Genomic DNA, 18,746 nt, shown 5'->3' with positions numbered 1-18,746 from the left:
TGTTGCAGCGTGCTGACAAGCAGCTGTTACGTTTCACCCCAGAAGTGACTGCATGGCAGCGGTGGGTGAAAGCCCTTCCCGTGCCCACACATGGTACCGAGACTGGAAAACGCTTTGGGATTTTCCTTAGAGTTGAGTGATAGGGTGATCCTTAGAGTTAGGGTGATAGTTAGCTATCAAATAACTGCCACGTAGCTGGGATGTTGTGGGCAAATATTTTTTTTTTAAATTGAGTATAATCTTGTAAAAAGCTTCTGCCTCTGGTGGGTGAACATGACATCATAGCTCAACAAAAATGAAGTGAGTACTATTGTAAACTCCAGCCTGTACACTTAACACACAGAAACAGCTGTAATTTGACTTATTTCAACAACTGAAAAAAAAAATCACCAGTATAGACAAGAGAATCTGAGAGCAAATGCATTATTTGGAAACCTCTGTCCAGGCAGACGCCACAGCTGTACAGTGTGTCACCCCCCATCTTCAATTCTTTGTGCACCCAATGAGCCAAAGATCAGACTTTTTTCATTCATTTGTTTGACAAGTCAGGTTTTTATCCTGCTTATCCAGCTTCTTACCCATGCCTTAAAAGAAAGGGTGAGACAGCCATTCCTCATTTCCGCTACCAAACCACTGAGGAATCCTGTAATACCAGGATTTTATTCCAGAGAGGGATAAAACCTCTGTTATGGTCACAGTGGTTGATTAGCGTACTAGTGTTTGTGGGTACCCCATGAGTGCCCTCTAACAGCAGATCAGGATAGTTCAGCTCCAAGGGTGCTATCACTGCGAGATCACTTGGATCATGATTGATTTCTGTACAGAGAAACCCAGAGCCTGAAGCATCTCCAGGTTCGCTATCTCAGCCGTTCGTTTTAGACCGTCTGTTTCCTCCACACCTTTCTCTTGTCAAGTCGTGAAGCAGAGATCTATGGAGGCCATGCTTCAGTTCTAAGAAAAATCCTCTGACACTTTTTAAAATCTCTGCACAATCTCAAAAAAAGCCCAACCCTAAAAAAAACCCAAAAAAACTGAAAGCAAGGAAAGAAACCATGCTACTTTTGAAAATATGAGTATTCTCTGACATGAAGATCCAATAACAGAAGATTCCAGCTAATAAACTAAAAGATGCTGTCTGACCAAATGACTTATCTGTGTAGTAAGACATCTTAATAAATAAATTCACTGGTAATATTCACGCCATGCCACAAAACAGCAGATCACACCTTCCCCAGACACAAACAAAATCCTGTGGCATGTCAGCTTTGCTATGGAAACAACTTGGTGTTACACAGAGTATTCATTAGAAGGATGAGTGCTATTAGAGCGACAAACTGTATTCCAAATAAGTTTCTGCTATTAATAGCATACTGATATACACATTTGCATAAAATTATGTCTTCCTTCCAATCATTTCCTAAGCTAGACTTCAACTATGAAATGAATCAGACTCAAAAGGAAGGCTTTTTGATTGTTTAAAATTTTGTCAGGCCTACAAAGCAAAATTTTGTTTGGCCTGTGAACCACTGACAATTTTACTTTAAAGAAAACTTTACTCTTACAGACTGCAAACAAACAGCAGAATTAATGACTGAAGTCCAAACATGCCCTGAAATGGATATAGTCTTTCTTTTTCTTCAATATCTGACTGATTTTATCAAATTTTATCAATGTTATCTCAACTGCCGAAAGAGTTTTACCTGTCAGACTGCTGGTTTCAGCCTTTTTGAGCAAGCTCAGACAGAGAAAAACCTTGGATTTTTTTTATTTTTTTTTTGTACAATACAGGCCTGAGAAAAAGATGATGATCCCACCTCAGTTTTAACCATGCTTAGGTCTCTTTCATTTGCTAGTTTTGCATTACCGACTTCTTGAACGACTTGACACACAAAACCAAAGGTGAGCTTAGGGCAGGTTTAAGGGGCAGACCAGCAGTGAAACCTGACAGATAACCTCTGGACAAGCCTCTAGCACCTTGGAAGCTGTTGGAATTTCAAACAAATCATGAAACGCTTCCTTTTCACTCAGAAATTGGGCTAGCAGGTGCCACTTCTTCACTCATTTGCACACTCTGCTGTAAGATGAAGATGCCTTCAGACTGACCAAGTCAGATAATTCCGAAGATGAACAAAATCCAAAGAGCATTTTGACATTTCCAAATGGTCCATTTTTCCTCTCATTTCCAGTGAGCAGCTCTAAGAGCTGGGAATGAGTGCAGACTGGCTTCCTGTGGCAGCTTCTGACTCCATGCACCCCCAAGATGCAAACGCTAGATGAAGCTCCTCCAGCAGCTGGGGCAATGAACCTTCTCTTGCCCTTGTTAATTCCTGGGCAGCTGCCGGCCACACTGCTGCCTTTTCCTCCTGGCCCTTTCCCATTTTAGGGAACTTTGGGTTTTCAATGCCTCTTTCTCCTCCAGTTTTTATTTCTGGCTCCCCCAGTATTTTTGGAGGGGATAACGCTTCTTTGGAAGTTTAGCAGTACATCTCACAGCCCTGAGCAGTAAGGCAGCAGGAACTGACATCCTTACAACCCTTACCTTCCACCAGCTTCTCTATCAGTGTGCGTTTCACAAGTTTTTTGTAAGCTATTCTGGAACATAATAACGAAAAATTATCTGGCTGGCTTTCCCCCTCACCTATCTACTCGGTACCTCTTGTGTGAAAATGGTAATTTTTCACATTATCCAAAAGCATGGGCACAGATTTTCACAAAAGTATAGAATCAAGTGTAACTTAATTCATCCTTCTAAATTTTTGTCCTTCATGTGTCCATCATTAAAAAAAAAAAAAAAAAGGCTATTTCAAACATTAGGCTTGTATTAATAGTAAAGCATGCTTAGGACTTAGCAGGGAAACACCTACCAACATATGGAAAATGGGTGTGTACTACCCAAACCCCAAGCTGACAGCTGGTTTCTGTGCAAGTGAAATAAATTTATCACTTGGTAAGACAGAAAGTGAGTTACGTCAGAGATGGAGCACAATCAGTAGCTTACAAAATTTAGGATTATCGTATTCCCACAAACATTTGCCTTAAGTACACACGCTACCAAAGATGCAACTTTAAGAAGAGCTGAGTGTTTTTTCCTCTGATGAGGAAAGCTAACTCAAAGTAGTAAAACAATGCCAGAATTAAACTGAGCTAAATTTAAGTCTTTACCTTGTCCTTAGGAACGTACTCTGTATTTGACAGGGAAATAGAGAAATGACAGTGTATTGCCATCTTGAGGCTTGCTAGCAGAACTGCATGTCCAAAACTAACTAGATTTGTTACCAGGCACAACAGTAATTTAGCCAAATGTGCCAAAACCATTATATGGTGCTAATGCTGTGTGGTTTATATTTTATCTTTATTTTTATGCCAGGGCCTCTGTAGTTGCTTTTCTGGACTGGATATACTTTTAAAGAGGGAAAAACCCTTAACAGTAAAACTAAAATGAAAAAACAAACAAACAAACAAACGAAACCCACTATTTAACATCTTAGATCCTGTAAGAAAGTGAATCAAGAATATCCACCTTACAAGAAAAATCTGCAGTTAAAGCTTAAGTAGTAATACAGATTTCCAAGATCCTTTGAAATTACTACTCACGGTTAGGTCAGCACCAAAGACTGCTTCAGTTTAAGAAACAAGTTACATCAACAGATTACCCCAACTTTCAGTATGTGAAATTACAAAAACATAGGTACCCAGTTCACATATTGCACATTGTAATACAGATATGGTTATAACATAGGAGTATTCATAATGCAAATGGCCTGCTTTCCTGACAAAAGACATTTTAGTGTGAGTTGCAAGGGGCACAAACAAACAAACAAACAAACGAAACCCACTATTTAACATCTTAGATCCTGTAAGAAAGTGAATCAAGAATATCCACCTTACAAGAAAAATCTGCAGTTAAAGCTTAAGTAGTAATACAGATTTCCAAGATCCTTTGAAATTACTACTCACGGTTAGGTCAGCACCAAAGACTGCTTCAGTTTAAGAAACAAGTTACATCAACAGATTACCCCAACTTTCAGTATGTGAAATTACAAAAACATAGGTACCCAGTTCACATATTGCACATTGTAATACAGATATGGTTATAACATAGGAGTATTCATAATGCAAATGGCCTGCTTTCCTGACAAAAGACATTTTAGTGTGAGTTGCAAGGGGCAAGAATCACTAAATTGCATTCAAAGGCAGTAGCTGTGTAAATATTCCTTGCAAGAACCCACCTTTAAACAAATCTCCGTATCACAAACCTATGCAATACTCGGGTACCTTGCTCAAACAAAACCTACAAATGTCAAATCCATAACCACTCTAATGTTCTAGAAGGTATTTTTTTTTATTTTTTAAAACAAATCTCCGTATCACAAACCTATGCAATACCCGGGTACCTTGCTCAAACAAATCCTACAAATGTCAAATACATAACCACTCTAACGTTCTAGAAGGTTTCTTTTGAATAATTTTTTTTTTCCCATTAATATGTACTTCAGAAAAGATCACTTGCAAAACACATGTCTGCTGATATTCTCACCCCGAGGCGCAGAATAGCCTCTGTTGAATTTACAGTGCCAAGTTGAAACTGTGAAGCATGTATATGTATCTGATTGGTATATATGCTTTTAATACAGGTCAGAGACATCTGATTTTGCTCGTCTGGGAAGCCATTTACATCTGTGAGGATACTTACTGTGTTTTCCTTTCCCTCTTTTCTAAACAAACTGGCCTGTACCCAACCCACACAAACAGCCATCTGAAGGCTGCTGTTTTAACACCCACGGTGAAGTATATTTTCTCTGAGCTATCCAAAGGTCTTTAAGCAACCAAGAAAAAGCCTCACTGCGAGTTACCTGCTTGGTTTGGGGGCTGCCAGCCGGAGTACTTGGTAGCACCTGGGGGTCCCGTTGGCTTGAGGGCCGCAGCAGATGTGGTGCTGGTGGGAGCGGGTCTCACCTCGGCTTTTTCTTGGCAGGCGGGCATGCTCCTCGCTGAGGTGGCTGTAAAACCAGCAGGATGGGTAGCCTCCAGGGAATCACTGTTCAGAAATGAGGGAGGAAAAAACATAAAATGCATTTCTTGCTAAAACAGGAGAATTTGTGAAGGGGAGATGTGGAGCGACATCTCCGCACCCTGGTGCGGCACAGCAGCACCCACCACCCCGTCACCACTGAGGCAGAGGGGGATCACCCCATGAGAATGCTGTGGGAGTTATACTTTCAAGCTGCTTTTTAAGAACTGGACACTTGAGTAATTTCTGCCAAAAGTCAATATAGACAACCAAATCCCTTCACAATTTTCATTTAAAAATAATTAAGTGTTGGTGCGTTACAGTTAAACCCTTACTGTAAATTTGGTACACTCACAGAATTTTTCAATACTTTTTTTTTTTTTGGAGAGGAGGCAAATACTCAGAGTCAGATTATAATTGCAGATCTTAATAAAAATCATCAATCTGAAAGTGACTTAATTATATGCAATTTTCTTCTATGGACCACTGATCCCCCAAATAATTAAATATTTTAAGAGCTGTAAGTTTCTTTATTCATTAAACAACATGCACAATATTTTATATTGCCTCTTTAGAGCACTTTACAGCTGCTTTCATATTTTAAGGGTTAGCAGAACTCTTTTATCTATTTAAAAACACGCATGATGAAAACTGCACTTAATCACAATTCACATAGAGTGTAAGTACCCACTAATTACATTGCAAGTGAGAAAATTTTTCATTTCTCATTTCCAGAGGCTGTTCAAGAATGAGAAAGTTACCATAGCAAAATTTTTATGCAGTGTAACAGTATTTGTATAATGGACATTTGCCTTTGGGAAGCTGAAAACAAGTATTTTCATTATTATTGTATTTTCATTAAAAATCTTCAAAGTAGAGGAGTAATTGCTAATGAAGGTCATTTGCAAACTAAGAGGATTACAAAACCAGGAAATGAACTCAGAACTGTGTGAAACACACCCAAAACAATTCGAAAGATACATACTTTGTGCAACCTGGAAACCCATCAGTTAACACGTTAGAAGCCGCCTTGCGTTCATTCCTCTACTGGAGAAAACCAAATTTCCAGCACATGTGTATTGTGCATATTTCACTGGGGTCATTCAGAGAATTATAGATTGTGCCAAGTTCGTAAAGTAAAAATCCTTGGGCTATTTTTCACTTTACAAGTATTGCACACGCACAATATTGCCTTACCCACACCGCATGCAAGAACTTGAACACAAAATGCAAGTTCATAACCTTGATTATTATTTTTTTTCTTGGTCTCTAGATTTACAGGGTTAATAACTGACGTATTTAGAATCTTTTCCTGGGTAAGGCATAAAAAAAAAGGATTCACAGTTTAGAGAATGCATCTGAATGCTCAGTTTAATGAGTAACAGCTATTGCATTTGTAGGCTTTTGATAACAGCAGTGGCTGTGCAGAACTGACACTCTGATGGATTTGCTGTATGCAAAGTGCACAAGCCCAGCGAAGCACAAAGTGAGACCTGGCATTCTGTTACGTTCAAACCTTAATAGACATTTAAAGGCATTTGTATAGTGCAAATGGAGGCATTTAAGGTACACATTAGACTTAGAAGTTTAGGATACAAGTCTTTTTAACAACAGATTTTGAGGCAGCGGAGATAATACTGCATAAAAGCACTGTTGCAGACTGAAAAAAAAAAAGATAGGGAGACATAACCCATCAAACCCACTCCAGAGCCCCATTACAACTCTAAGAATTCCTCAAAACACTCTTGGTCCAAAAAGAAAAAAAAAAAAAAAAAAAAAAAAAAAAATAAAATGGATGGGGTTTAATATTTTTCCTAGAACTTTTTTTTTTTTTTTTTTTTTTTTTTTTTTTTTTTTTTTTTTCAAAAAAAAAAAAAAAAAAAAAAAAAAAAAAAAAGAGGAAGTTTCCTCCTTCTCCATCCAAAAGACTCATCACACTTGTCTTTGTCTGGAACATATAAATCATAAATCATCTTTCATAAATAAGACTAATCCTGCTGAGTCAGCAGCTGTCTTTACACAGAAGAGGCTACTTAATTAGCAAAAATGGATGCAAGACAAACAATCCTTTGGCAGAAGGAGGATAGAAAAACGTAGAAATAGCTGAGGTGTGCTGCTGGCAAACTGCAACCTTATAGCAGGGATAGGTGAGGAAGTACACTGACACTAGCCACACGGCTAGTTGTAATGACAATTTTTACTTCCACCATTGCCATTTTTCATGGTTTAATGCTGAGGCTTGTGCATGACATGGCATACTGGGTCCTGAAACAACAGACTATTGGAGATACTTCGACTTTCATTTAGAAAATGAAAAGACCAGAAAGGTGAATCCTAACGACTCCAAACTAAAAGGCAATGATAAACCCAACTATAAAGCCACCTGTGATTTTTGACCACCTCTGGTGGCCTATGTGCCAGGAGCCTATCCTAGAGAGAAGCTTCCCAAGGGAAAAGCTTGAAGCAGTCACTTTTGACAGAGGGGATCAGTTGGTGTCAGGGGAAAACTCCTGGCAGGTCTTGGACACCCTTTGTACTCTGTGCCTGGTACTTCCAAGCAAGAGTTGAACACACTTAAGGCAGGACTACAGCCTGTTAATATCACACATGGGCTGCTACTTCAGCTTGGCAAGTCTCTCCAGTGAGATATTATCACCTATGGTGGGCTGCAGGACAAAGCTCACACACTGGTTTTCCTGAATTACAGCCTCTAATCACACAGTTGCCTGGGAGCACACGTGCAGTGTTCTCTGGAGAGAAAGACAGATCCATCTTTATCTTTCTTTCAAAGAAATGCTGCACCCTGGAGATGTTCAACCTTTTAAGTGCTAAGCTTCTTCAAATTCATGCTTCAACATTAATTCCTCAACATTTTATTTTATGTTCTACACTGAGAAACACCCAAACTCCCATTATTTTTATCCTACTCATAAATACAGCTACGTATCTTTTCAGAAGTGCACTCACCTTCTACAAAGTGGCTGTACAATACCCACAATTAGCCCTACAAGCATTTTGTGTCTCACTAGGATATTGTACAATGATGACCCAAGATTCATTACCTAGAAAATATATGGATTGAAGAGACAAAAATCTATACAGAAATTCAAGAAAATGAATAGGTTATGGAAGATGGCTCCCGTCTGCTTTCAGTGTCCTCACTGGAAAACTGAAGGAGGAATGATAAACCTTACATATTTACCAAGTTCTGCCTGAGTAGCTTTCTCAGACTTCCCAGATGACACTCACAGGTCAGGTTCAGGTCAAGCACATTTTGATGCCAGAACACCTGTACTGTTACTAATGACAAGCCTACCTTCTAACTCCACCTGTAACCTTTTAACTCTGTTTCATCTCTCTTAAATGATTCCTCCTCCACCTGCTGAATACTTACAGCAAAAATGAGCATTTACCGTGATGAAAACTAACCACAACCAAAAGTCACATCCATTTTAAGAAAGACGATGCTGTTTGCAAGATGTGAATGCTCTGCTGTCAAGCTTTGGGCAAGGGGCTTCAACACTGCAAGAATGAAGGAATGGTGGAATATGAGCCTGACTGACACAGAGTCTCGTGTCCTGAAAACCCATGATGTGTTTAATAATTAAGTTATGAGAAGATTAATCAAAATAATCCTGGAAGTGAGTTGCAAGGGAAACAGACTGCAAAAACAGCTGAAGAAAAAAGTCCAGCAAAGAAGTGAGCTGAAGACACCTCTCTGTCTTTGACACACGCTAGCGCATACACACCTCACTCTCCAGAATTCCCATGGAGAACAAGTCCTGTTGCACAGTGCAACCCTATGCCTAAGGGCATGTATGGAAAAGAATGAACCTTCTAGGGGACCAGTGTGTGGGGACAGTGCAAACTTTATCCAGAGCTCACAACAGGCTCTGAAGACTTACCTCCCCTGGACCAAGAAAAGCCCTGTGGAAACAGGCAAAAGAGACTAAAAAGCAAGCAATAATTCCTCTGCTATTCCTCCCCATCTTCCTCCCCAAACATCAAAATCTGTATTACACTCTGTTTTCTGGTGGGACGATAGGGAGAGAAAGTCATTTGCCAGATGGCTGCCCCATCACTAAACGTAGTACTGAGAGGTGCTTGGATGCTATAGAGGGGCTACGGGCAAGGAACCTTCGGGGGAGGAAGCGTGTCCACGTCACGTGTGGAATGAGCACATGAATTTCAGAGAATATTTGCATCCATACCACACCCCCTTCCTTCCCAAAATCAGGTGCATCAAGACAAGGCTGAACACATTTAAAAGGCATTTTAAGAAATTTGCATTGGAAAATCCTTCTGAATGTAGTTAGAGGTTTTGAGGCCCCAGTCTCTCTCTATTCTGAATGTAGTTAGAGGTTTTGAGGCCCCTCTCTCTCTCTCTCCAAAATCCAAGAGAAGAAAAACACACAATCTAGGGCTACGGATGCCTAAACCTTTAGAGAAGATAACTATGTGTCTCATTGTTATTATTCAAAGTAGAAGCTATGATCCTAACAAAAATGAAATACAGCTTGTTGTTGTGTAACTTCTAACACCACTAAAATAATAACAAAGGCCAAGTCTCTCAGACTTTCCCAAGTGGCTTCAAGAGGTCTGGGTGGACTTTTTCTTCATGCAAGCCCAAGTTACCAGGTTATCCATCTGTAAACATTATCACTTGAGCTCCAACTCAGTCTGGTACATCAGTATTTTCCTAATAGTTCTCTGGATTATAAATGACATTTTAACTCCTACTTGCTGTCCAGAATGACTGCCTGAGTCAGAAACAAGTCCCTTGTGGTCTGAGGAAGCTTGCTGACAGGAGAGGTCATGTAGTATCTAAGAGACAGTCTCTAAACGCTTTCTTCAGATGGCCAGGAATTCTGTGAGGTTATTTTCCCTTAAGAACACTAAATTTTTGAAGACAAAAACAAGACCAAAAACAAAGAAAGAAAAAAGAAAAGAAGTGAGCAAATCACTCCTCTTGGTTTCTGGCACAACCAAGTGGAATATGATAGCCTTTATTCTGCTTCACAGCTTCTAAAACCAATAGTTTAACAATAAAGTAAGACTTCCCTTGCATTACACATTGCTGCCTATTGGTTGTCTGTTAACCCCAAGAAGGCATTAAGCAGGATGCAGAAACCTGAATAAATGGCTTCTAAAATATACACACAGCGCTTGATATCCATACTGAAGGGAAAGAAGAAAGGAAATTTTTAATACAAACTTTTTGAAACACTTCTATTACAGAAACTTGCAACTTCATAGTAAGGAAAGAACAGTTTGTTTGCCCTAAGACCAAGTAAACCGTTACACAGATGCTTCTCCAAACCTTTACAGCTTTATACAGTTTTAAAACTTGAATCTCAGATCTCAAATTCTTGGTTTAAGCTATGTTGTTTGTCCTACACATCAAATGATGGATTTTTTCCAGTATAAAAACCCGTGTTAGCTGAAGACATACATAGGAGACCAGAAAAAGCCAGGTATGACAATGATGCTGAACCCCACAAATAGGGGAAATACATATGCCTTTTTGTGAGGGCTTTCTGATGTAACAATAGAGCAAGAGAAGACAAGAAATAGTGAGTGCTGACCTTGTTCCCACCCCTACTTCAAACCTGTAGTCTCAGTCAGCTTTTTAAAACTGTGCTTACATTTCATGTTAACCTAGCAGCATTCCAATAACTTGCAAGAGAGAAGAAAATGCAAAATAAAATAATAAAAAGAAAGGGCAGGGAAAGTCATGTGGGTGGAGGCATTTCCATATCGAGTTACAGTGAGGGCGTATGTAATCCTTCTGTAAGCAGTGCTCTCCACAGAAACAATTCAAAGCATCTTTCAGATTATGTATTCTCTCACAGTCAAGACCAGTGTTTATCTCACAAGGCCAGACTATCCTCTTTTCAAGTAATTGCGTGTGGCATAGTGTCAGGTAGATAAAGCAAAAGCCAAGTCAATGCCCATTCTTGCTACTGTCTCCCAAAATTTCACAGCGTTTTTGCCGTGCGATTTAATCTTAGGGCAGAGCTCCAATTCTTGGAAACACAAGATATTAAATACATCATTTCCTTTGCTGCATATATGTAGTTTGTTAAAAAACACATGAACTTAAGACTATCTCTGTTGCCATCAGGATGAACACTTAGTGAAAGACTGCATGGCTGCTATACCAAAAAAAAAAGGTCAATTTCTGAGGAGTCTGGCAGGGGAAAAAACACATGGATGTTCAGTACCACTTCAGGCCAGTTAATAACAGATACTAAGTCAGACAAAGGTCAAGTTCTCTGGAAGCTACCCAGTACAGAGCAGTTTAAGACAGCCAGCTTTTTGGAACAGAGACAGTGAAGTGAAAGGGATAAAAGGGAAATATTTCTGGAGCAATCCTACTGCACAACAAAATGGAAACCTTGCTTTTGGTATAGCTACAACCTTCTGGAGGTTTTTCCCTGGAGATAGTGGAAAGAAGCATAAACTACCCTGGTAAAATAGATTCATTATCTTTTCATGAAAGTTGCACAAACTAGAACCAGGAAACAGAAACCCTGAAGCTGCTTAGCTTATTTATTTGGCTTTCTTGGTTGAACCAGCTGTTTTTTGAAGACGTGATTCTACTATACAATGCCATATACTCACCTCTTTAGTTATGGGACATAAGATTTCAGTTTTCTTTCCTTATCAGCTATTGTGTTGGGGATGAAGTGAGCTGCTACTTAAAACAATTTTTCAGCATTATATTTGCACACATATTACAATATGTCATTAGACAGGCAGTATGGGACATAAGATTTCAGTTTTCTTTCCTTATCAGCTATTGTGTTGGGGATGAAGTGAGCTGCCACTTAAAATAATTTTTCAGCATTATATTTGCACACATATTACAGTATGTCATTAGACAGGCAGTAATTAATGCAAAGACATTTTAATACCTAGTTTCTCACATTCATTGGGTACATTTCTCTCAAACCACTTCTATTTTCATCTCTGTTGCCATCAGGATGAACACTTAGTTTAGTGAAAGACTGCATGGCTGCTCTACCAGAAAAAAAAAAAAAATCAATTTCTGAGGAGTCTGGCAGGGGAAAAAAACACGTGGATGTTCAGTACCACTTCAGGCCAGTTAATAACAGATACTAAGTCAGACAAAGGTCAAGTTCTCTGGAAGCTACCCAGTACAGAGCAGTTTAAGACAGCCAGCTTTTTGGAACAGAGACAGTGAAGTGAAAGGGATAAAAGGGAAATATTTCTGGAGCAATCCTACTGCACAACAAAATGGAAACCTTGCTTTTGGTATAGCTACAACCTTCTGGAGGTTTTTCCCTGGAGATAGTGGAAAGAAGCATAAACTACCCTGGTAAAATAGATTCATTATCTTTTCATGAAAGTTGCACAAACTAGAACCAGGAAACAGAAACCCTGAAGCTGCTTAGCTTATTTATTTGGCTTTCTTGGTTGAACCAGCTGTTTTTTGAAGACGTGATTCTACTATACAATGCCATATACTCACCTCTTTAGTTATGGGACATAAGATTTCAGTTTTCTTTCCTTATCAGCTATTGTGTTGGGGATGAAGTGAGCTGCCACTTAAAATAATTTTTCAGCATTATATTTGCACACATATTACAGTATGTCATTAGACAGGCAGTAATTAATGCAAAGACATTTTAATACCTAGTTTCTCACATTCATTGGGTACATTTCTCTCAAACCACTTCTATTTTCCTTTTTTTTTTCCTGACATAATTGATTGGTTTTGCTTGCTCTTTGTTGAACTTAAATGAGAATATGTACTTACAGGAAATTGTAAGCATAATTTGTTGTCTTCTATTTCTTTTTCCTATGTTTCTGGATCCATACAACAGGGCTGTGCTCTTTATTTCACTGGGATGAAGCAGCACAAAGCTTCCTTCCTACAGCTTCATCCACTGGCAACCCCCTCCTCCTTGCCAGTGCTGGCAGCTCAGGATGATGGTAAGGCAAACAGAAATCACTACCCTGGTATGTTGAAAGTAACTTCAGGTCAACACCAGCTATTTGGGGAAAAATTCTTCAAAAATAGGCTTATTTGGTCTCTGTATTCCCAGTATACCTCCTAGCTCCCCGGCACATCCCTTTTCAGCTCTGCCAGAGCCAAACAGAGAAAAACCTCCATGGCAGGATGAAAAGTTCTTCATGGCTTGCTACCCTTCCTGATGGGCAGCACCATGTACTCACAAGGGACAGGAACTGGGCAGAGCCAGTTTGGGAATCTCGACTTTCTAGCAGAAATAAGTGTTTGCCTCTCCAAAAATAAACCTTCAAAATGAGGAGAATTTCTCCCAGTATGGTGACCAAATGATGGATAAACATAGAGCAACCGGCTCAGAGTCAGCGAGGGGTTTGGTTCCATTCTTGAAACAATCTACCTGCATTTGCAGTTTATGCCATAAGCAATGCACATTAGTGAGTGAAAGAAAAAAAGAAAAGGGCTTGCTACCCTTCCTGATGGGCAGCACCATGTACTCACAAGGGACAGGAACTGGGCAGAGCCAGTTTGGGAATCTCGACTTTCTAGCAGAAATAAGTGTTTGCCTCTCCAAAAATAAACCTTCAAAATGAGGAGAATTTCTCCCAGTATGGTGACCAAATGATGGATAAACATAGAGCAACCGGCTCAGAGTCAGCGATGCCATAAACAATGCACATTAGTGAGTGAAGGAAAAAAAGAAAAGAGAAGTCAGCACCATTATTGGCTCTACTAAAGTATCAACAAACAAACACCACAGCTAAAGAATAATCTTGCTGGCAGCACATCTTGTGGTGCACAGGTATAGTGCTGGCAGCTCAGGATGATGGTAAGGCAAACAGAAATCACTACCCTGGTATGTTGAAAGTAACTTCAGGTCAACACCAGCTATTTGGGGAAAAATTCTTCAAAAATAGGCTTATTTGGTCTCTGTATTCCCAGTATACCTCCTAGCTCCCCGGCACATCCCTTTTCAGCTCTGCCAGAACCAAACAGAGAAAAACCTCCATGGCAGGATGAAAAGTTCTTCATGGCTTGCTACCCTTCCTGATGGGCAGCACCATGTACTCACAAGGGACAGGAACAGGGCAGAGCCAGTTTGGGAATCTCGACTTTCTAGCAGAAATAAGTGTTTGCCTCTCCAAAAATAAACCTTTGAAACGAAGAGAATTTATCCCAATATGGTGAGCAAATGATGGATAAACATAGAGCAACCAGCTCAGAGTCAGGAAGGGGTTTGGTTCCATTCTTGAAACAATCTACCTGCATTTGCAGCTTATGCCATAAACAATGCACATTAGTGAGTGAAGGAAAAAAAGAAAAGAGAAGTCAGCACCATTATTGGCTCTACTAAAGTATCAACAAACAAACACCACAGCTAAAGAATAATCTTGCTGGCAGCACATCTTGTGGTGCACAGGTATCAGAACTCCTGGAGAGGTTTTCCCTTTGAATGAGCACATAAAACGATTTCCTCATAAGTGTCATTCAGTGGCAAAAAGAAAAATAGTATTTAAGGTTGCATTATATCACTATAATTCTGTCAATATTGTTGTTTTTTTCTTTTTAAAGCAGATTTATCACAACATTGGAAAATTTGCTACAACTTAAGATTGCCTGTTGGTATCTAGTAACTACCATTTCCTATCCCCAAAGTTACGGCTACTTTAGCTGTTTCTAGTGACTGAGGTCACCTTGGAAGCCATGAAACAGAAGGAAAAGATCTAATACTTCTTACTCAACAGAAATTTTTTACATCAAGCTCTACTTATAATTGGGCCTTATCTCTTGAAGGGTTTTACTTTTGTGAAAATGCAAATAAGTACACAAAAGCCCACAAATTATTTCTTCCTGAGCACAACATACTGTCCTGTAAAATAACCAAATAGATTTCTGCCTAGATTTCTGAAGTCCATTACATAAAAGCGACTTTCTACAGCGTTAACATAGCTGTGGTCAGGAAACAAGAACAAAAAGTCCTGTGCACTGAACAGAATCAGCACTGGAACAAAGGGCTTAGACAGCAAATAAGTTTTAAAATAGTTATTTGCTGCACCGCATGCCAGTTATTTGATTTTATACATTAAAAGCGAGCTTTGAAAAATAGCAGCTCTTTGTTCCCAGAGCACCCTCGCAGCCTTACATGCCGCTTACTTGCTCATGGAACTGTTGCAAATAATTCACTTGGATAGAGGTTTCAAGCCAGAACGCCTTGTTTATTCTCCAGCTGGCCATTTAGTGTGATGGTGCCTCCCTCAGAGGTTCATGATGCAAGATGAACAGCATCGTGCATCTCAGAGGTGCCCCTGATGCCAGTGAGGAAACCTTTGCTTAGTACAGTGAACTTGCACAAACACCACTGCCAGGACCAGGGTGCAGATTAGTTCTGCAAAGAGGTGAAAACCAGTAGGATTTGGGGTTGGTGACCTCGTGCCAAAGACCACAACAGGCAGACTGCCTCAAGCGTGCAGACAACAGAAACAGGCTTTGAAGGAGAAGCCAGTTCCTTGTGAGTCCCCAGTGTCAACCACGTGCCACACTCGGACAATACCTCTTGCTCTGCTGCAACTCCAGAGCGCTTGTGGACTTCCTGGAGGGCTCGAAGGCCTGCAGAGGCGGCTTAGTGACAGGCGTGATGAGCAGGGCATCCAAGAGAGAGCGGTAGACGCTAGGTTCGGAGAGTCTAGCAAGCCAAAGCCAAAGACCAGGTAAACAAACTAGGTAACCAAACAAGGTTCAAGATGGCTGGGACAACTGAAACCCCAAAATCCCTTATGAAAAGCCTGTAAACTCTAGCAGTGTGGAGAAACTGAGCCTAGGATAAACGATGTGGAAATTATGTCTACATAAGCAGTCCCCAAAGTGGAGGTGACACACCACAGGGGATGCACAAGACAACCCATTGGGGCATGAGAAGAAATTTATTTTATTTTTCGCAATAATAAAATAGATAATATATTTGAAACTACTGGTGTTTATTTAATCTTTTTTCTTATCCTTTTTTAATTTCTGGGTTTGTCTATGTTTTATAAGGTACATAATATACTAGTACATTAGAACATTTATATAATTTAGAAATACATAAATATATTGGAGATGCACGCTCAAAAATTTTTTACTGATATGGGTGCATGATTAAAAAAATTGAGACCACTGGTCTAAGTAAGACTTTATAAAAAAGCAATTTAATAAAAATTTAGATGCATCTCAGAGAGTTACTGTCTTCAAGCATCTAAAAGTTACTCAAAGATGCAGATTATTCTTTGTCACCCATGTAACAAGTATTTTTTACAGTTAGTTTACTGACTGAACTGTAAAATGGGTATCATGAGGATCAGAAAGATACAATCACTTACCAAAGTAGAGAGTAGCAGTCTGGGGCTAAGCTGAGGGCATGGGAGCCTTGGACATATTCTAATGACTTGCCCACCATGCTCTTGTGAAAGACCTGATTTTACAACCCTGCCAGGAACTGATTATTCTTGTGTGAGCTTGAACTTTCTTAAATCAAGCCATAAAATATTCCATTTAAAGCTGATATCTACCTGGCCCGGACAGCAATGGCAGCAGACACAGCAGCAGCAGCCATGCTCTTAATTTTTGATCTCTGCTTGGAAGGAGAAAGAACAGGAAGAGGAGCGGGTCCTAACTTCGGCAGGTTTCCCGCAGGAGTTTCCAGCAGAACTTTTCTAGCACAGAAGCTTTGAAACAACAGAGGAGAAAGCAGGAAAGATTGACAGAGACTCAGTACAACACCAAACTACATTAACCACTAGAAAGTTATGCAACTGTAGGTTCCCAGTTCACAAAGACATCAGGCAATGTATTAGCCACTTGAATACTAATGTAGATAACAGCAATTTTTATTACACCCACAAATAAAACATCCCCCTTATCAAGACTGGATTCAGCATCTATCAGCCTTCAAATTTCCTATCCCAGACTCTGCCTCACTCCCCTGGGTCATTCCCACTGAACTCCAGGACACTCCACGTGGATCCATCTAATTCTCCATGGTGCTGACAGAAAGAGCCCTGAAGATCCTTTAGCTTCTCCTCCTCTTCATAATAAACAATAAACATGGAAAGCTTTGGTATATTTGGTGATATAACTTCAGTAGGTCTACTTTTAGCCACCTTTACCAAATCTGACGTCCTCCTAACCCCCTTTTCATTTTCCCTACTTATTAACTGGGTTGGGAGGAATGTGAACAAGCCAAAAAAAAAAAAAAAAAAAAACCATTCTGGCTCCAAAATTGTCTCTACAATGGTGACACAATTGGCTACAAAGATGATTAGGGTCCTAGAACATCTCTCTTATGAGGAAAGGCTGAAGGACTTGGGTCTTTTTAGTCAGAAGAAGAGAAGACTGAGGGGATATCTGATCAATGCTTATAAATACTTAAAGAGGACGGGACGGGTCTTTTTTCAGTGGTGCCCAGTGACAGAACAAGAGGAAATGGGCACAAACTTCAACATATGAAGTTCTATCTAAACATGAGGAGGAACTTCTTTACTTTGAGGGTGGCAGAGCCCTGGAACAGGCTGCCTGAGGAGGTGGTGGAATCTGTCTGGAACAGGCTGCCCAAGGAGGTGGTAGAATCTCCATCTCTGAAAACATTCAAAACCTGCCTGGACACGTTCCTGTGCAACCCGCTCTGGGTGGACTTGCAATGGCAGAGGGGTTGGACTAGATGATCTCCAGAGGCCCCTTCCAACCCCATATAATTCTGTGATTCCATAATCCAGGCTCTATTTTACAATTTCAAGATTACCCACAGTATTGCTGTGCATTTTTTTAAATCATTTCAGAAGTGAACAAAACACTCCAAACACTTATGCAACTATACTTTACACCACTTCTCAGATTCAAATGCACAAATACTGCCTAAAAATCTTGCTTACACCTAGCAGTCTGCTGTAGATATACCTTAAAAGATTTACCTTGTATGACTTACAGATGACTTAGTCTGACAGCTTGAGATTTTACTGAAAGAATTTGTCTCGCAAGTAGGCAGAGATGCGTCATGCCTGCCCAAAAGCAGCAAGAGAAGAAAAGTCATTAATAAAACACTTATTACAATTCTGGCAATGTTAACTAAAGCTCAGGAGGAGTTCATCTAAAAAATTTTAAAAGCCCTCATTACCGATAAAAGAACCCCAACAGGCATGGTTTAATATCCTTGTTTGTTAATTATTGAGGGAAATACTCTCCCTATTGGTAAACACTATAGTCCAGATGTCCTGTCACTACAAAAGTTAATGCTTGTATTCTCCTCCAAAAGCTTCAGGCTTCTGGACAATTAAAAAATTTTGTAAGGGTGTATACTATTTTATAGTAAGGGTGACTAACATTTGAAAGCCAAGTGAATAATACGTGTAGTATCAAAGAATCATACATTAATTGTATGATTCTTTGACCATACATACAGTCTGCTGTGCCTTCCCCTAAAAACCTTCCACACTTTGACACTATATATTCACCCCACACCACCCGCTTTTCACAACAAAATCACCTTTCAACCAAATCTCCTACCCATGACTGATTTCTCCACCTCCATCCAAGGGCCAATTGAATTTTTTAAATTATTTTTCTAACTTTTGTCTAAGAGCTGCTTCAATTTCTAATTGCCATGCAAATTTCCAGAGCAGTGTGAGGGTCAGGAGACACCTGTGAGCAGCTCCACCTTGATAGCATTATTTAAAAAAAAAAAAAAAAAAAAAAAAAAAAAAAAAACAAAAA

At 39.7% G+C, this 18,746-nt stretch overlaps 1 protein-coding gene across 4 annotated transcripts in view; it reads right to left on the bottom strand.

Moving 5' to 3' along the window:
• LOC106889339 (PDZ and LIM domain protein 5-like) overlaps positions 1-18,746 on the bottom strand; it is a 58,167-nt gene that overhangs the window by 22,365 nt on the left and 17,056 nt on the right. For all 4 annotated transcript variants that reach the window (XM_014944263.1, XM_014944279.1, XM_014944283.1 and 1 more), the window contains 4 exons: positions 17,948-18,034; positions 16,550-16,705; positions 15,556-15,687; positions 4,854-5,038 (listed from right to left, as the gene is read on the bottom strand). In XM_014944263.1, the coding sequence (XP_014799749.1) occupies positions 4,854-5,038; positions 15,556-15,687; positions 16,550-16,705; positions 17,948-18,034 (560 nt within the window). The remainder of the gene's footprint in view (positions 1-4,853; positions 5,039-15,555; positions 15,688-16,549; positions 16,706-17,947; positions 18,035-18,746) is intronic.

The sequence above is a fragment of the Calidris pugnax genome, unplaced genomic scaffold (genome assembly GCF_001431845.1).
Source record: "Calidris pugnax isolate Ruff unplaced genomic scaffold, ASM143184v1 scaffold15, whole genome shotgun sequence".
Lineage (NCBI taxonomy): Eukaryota > Metazoa > Chordata > Aves > Charadriiformes > Scolopacidae > Calidris > Calidris pugnax.
Note: the sequence above shows the minus strand (reverse complement) of the source record. Positions and strands in the feature narration are given on the sequence as shown.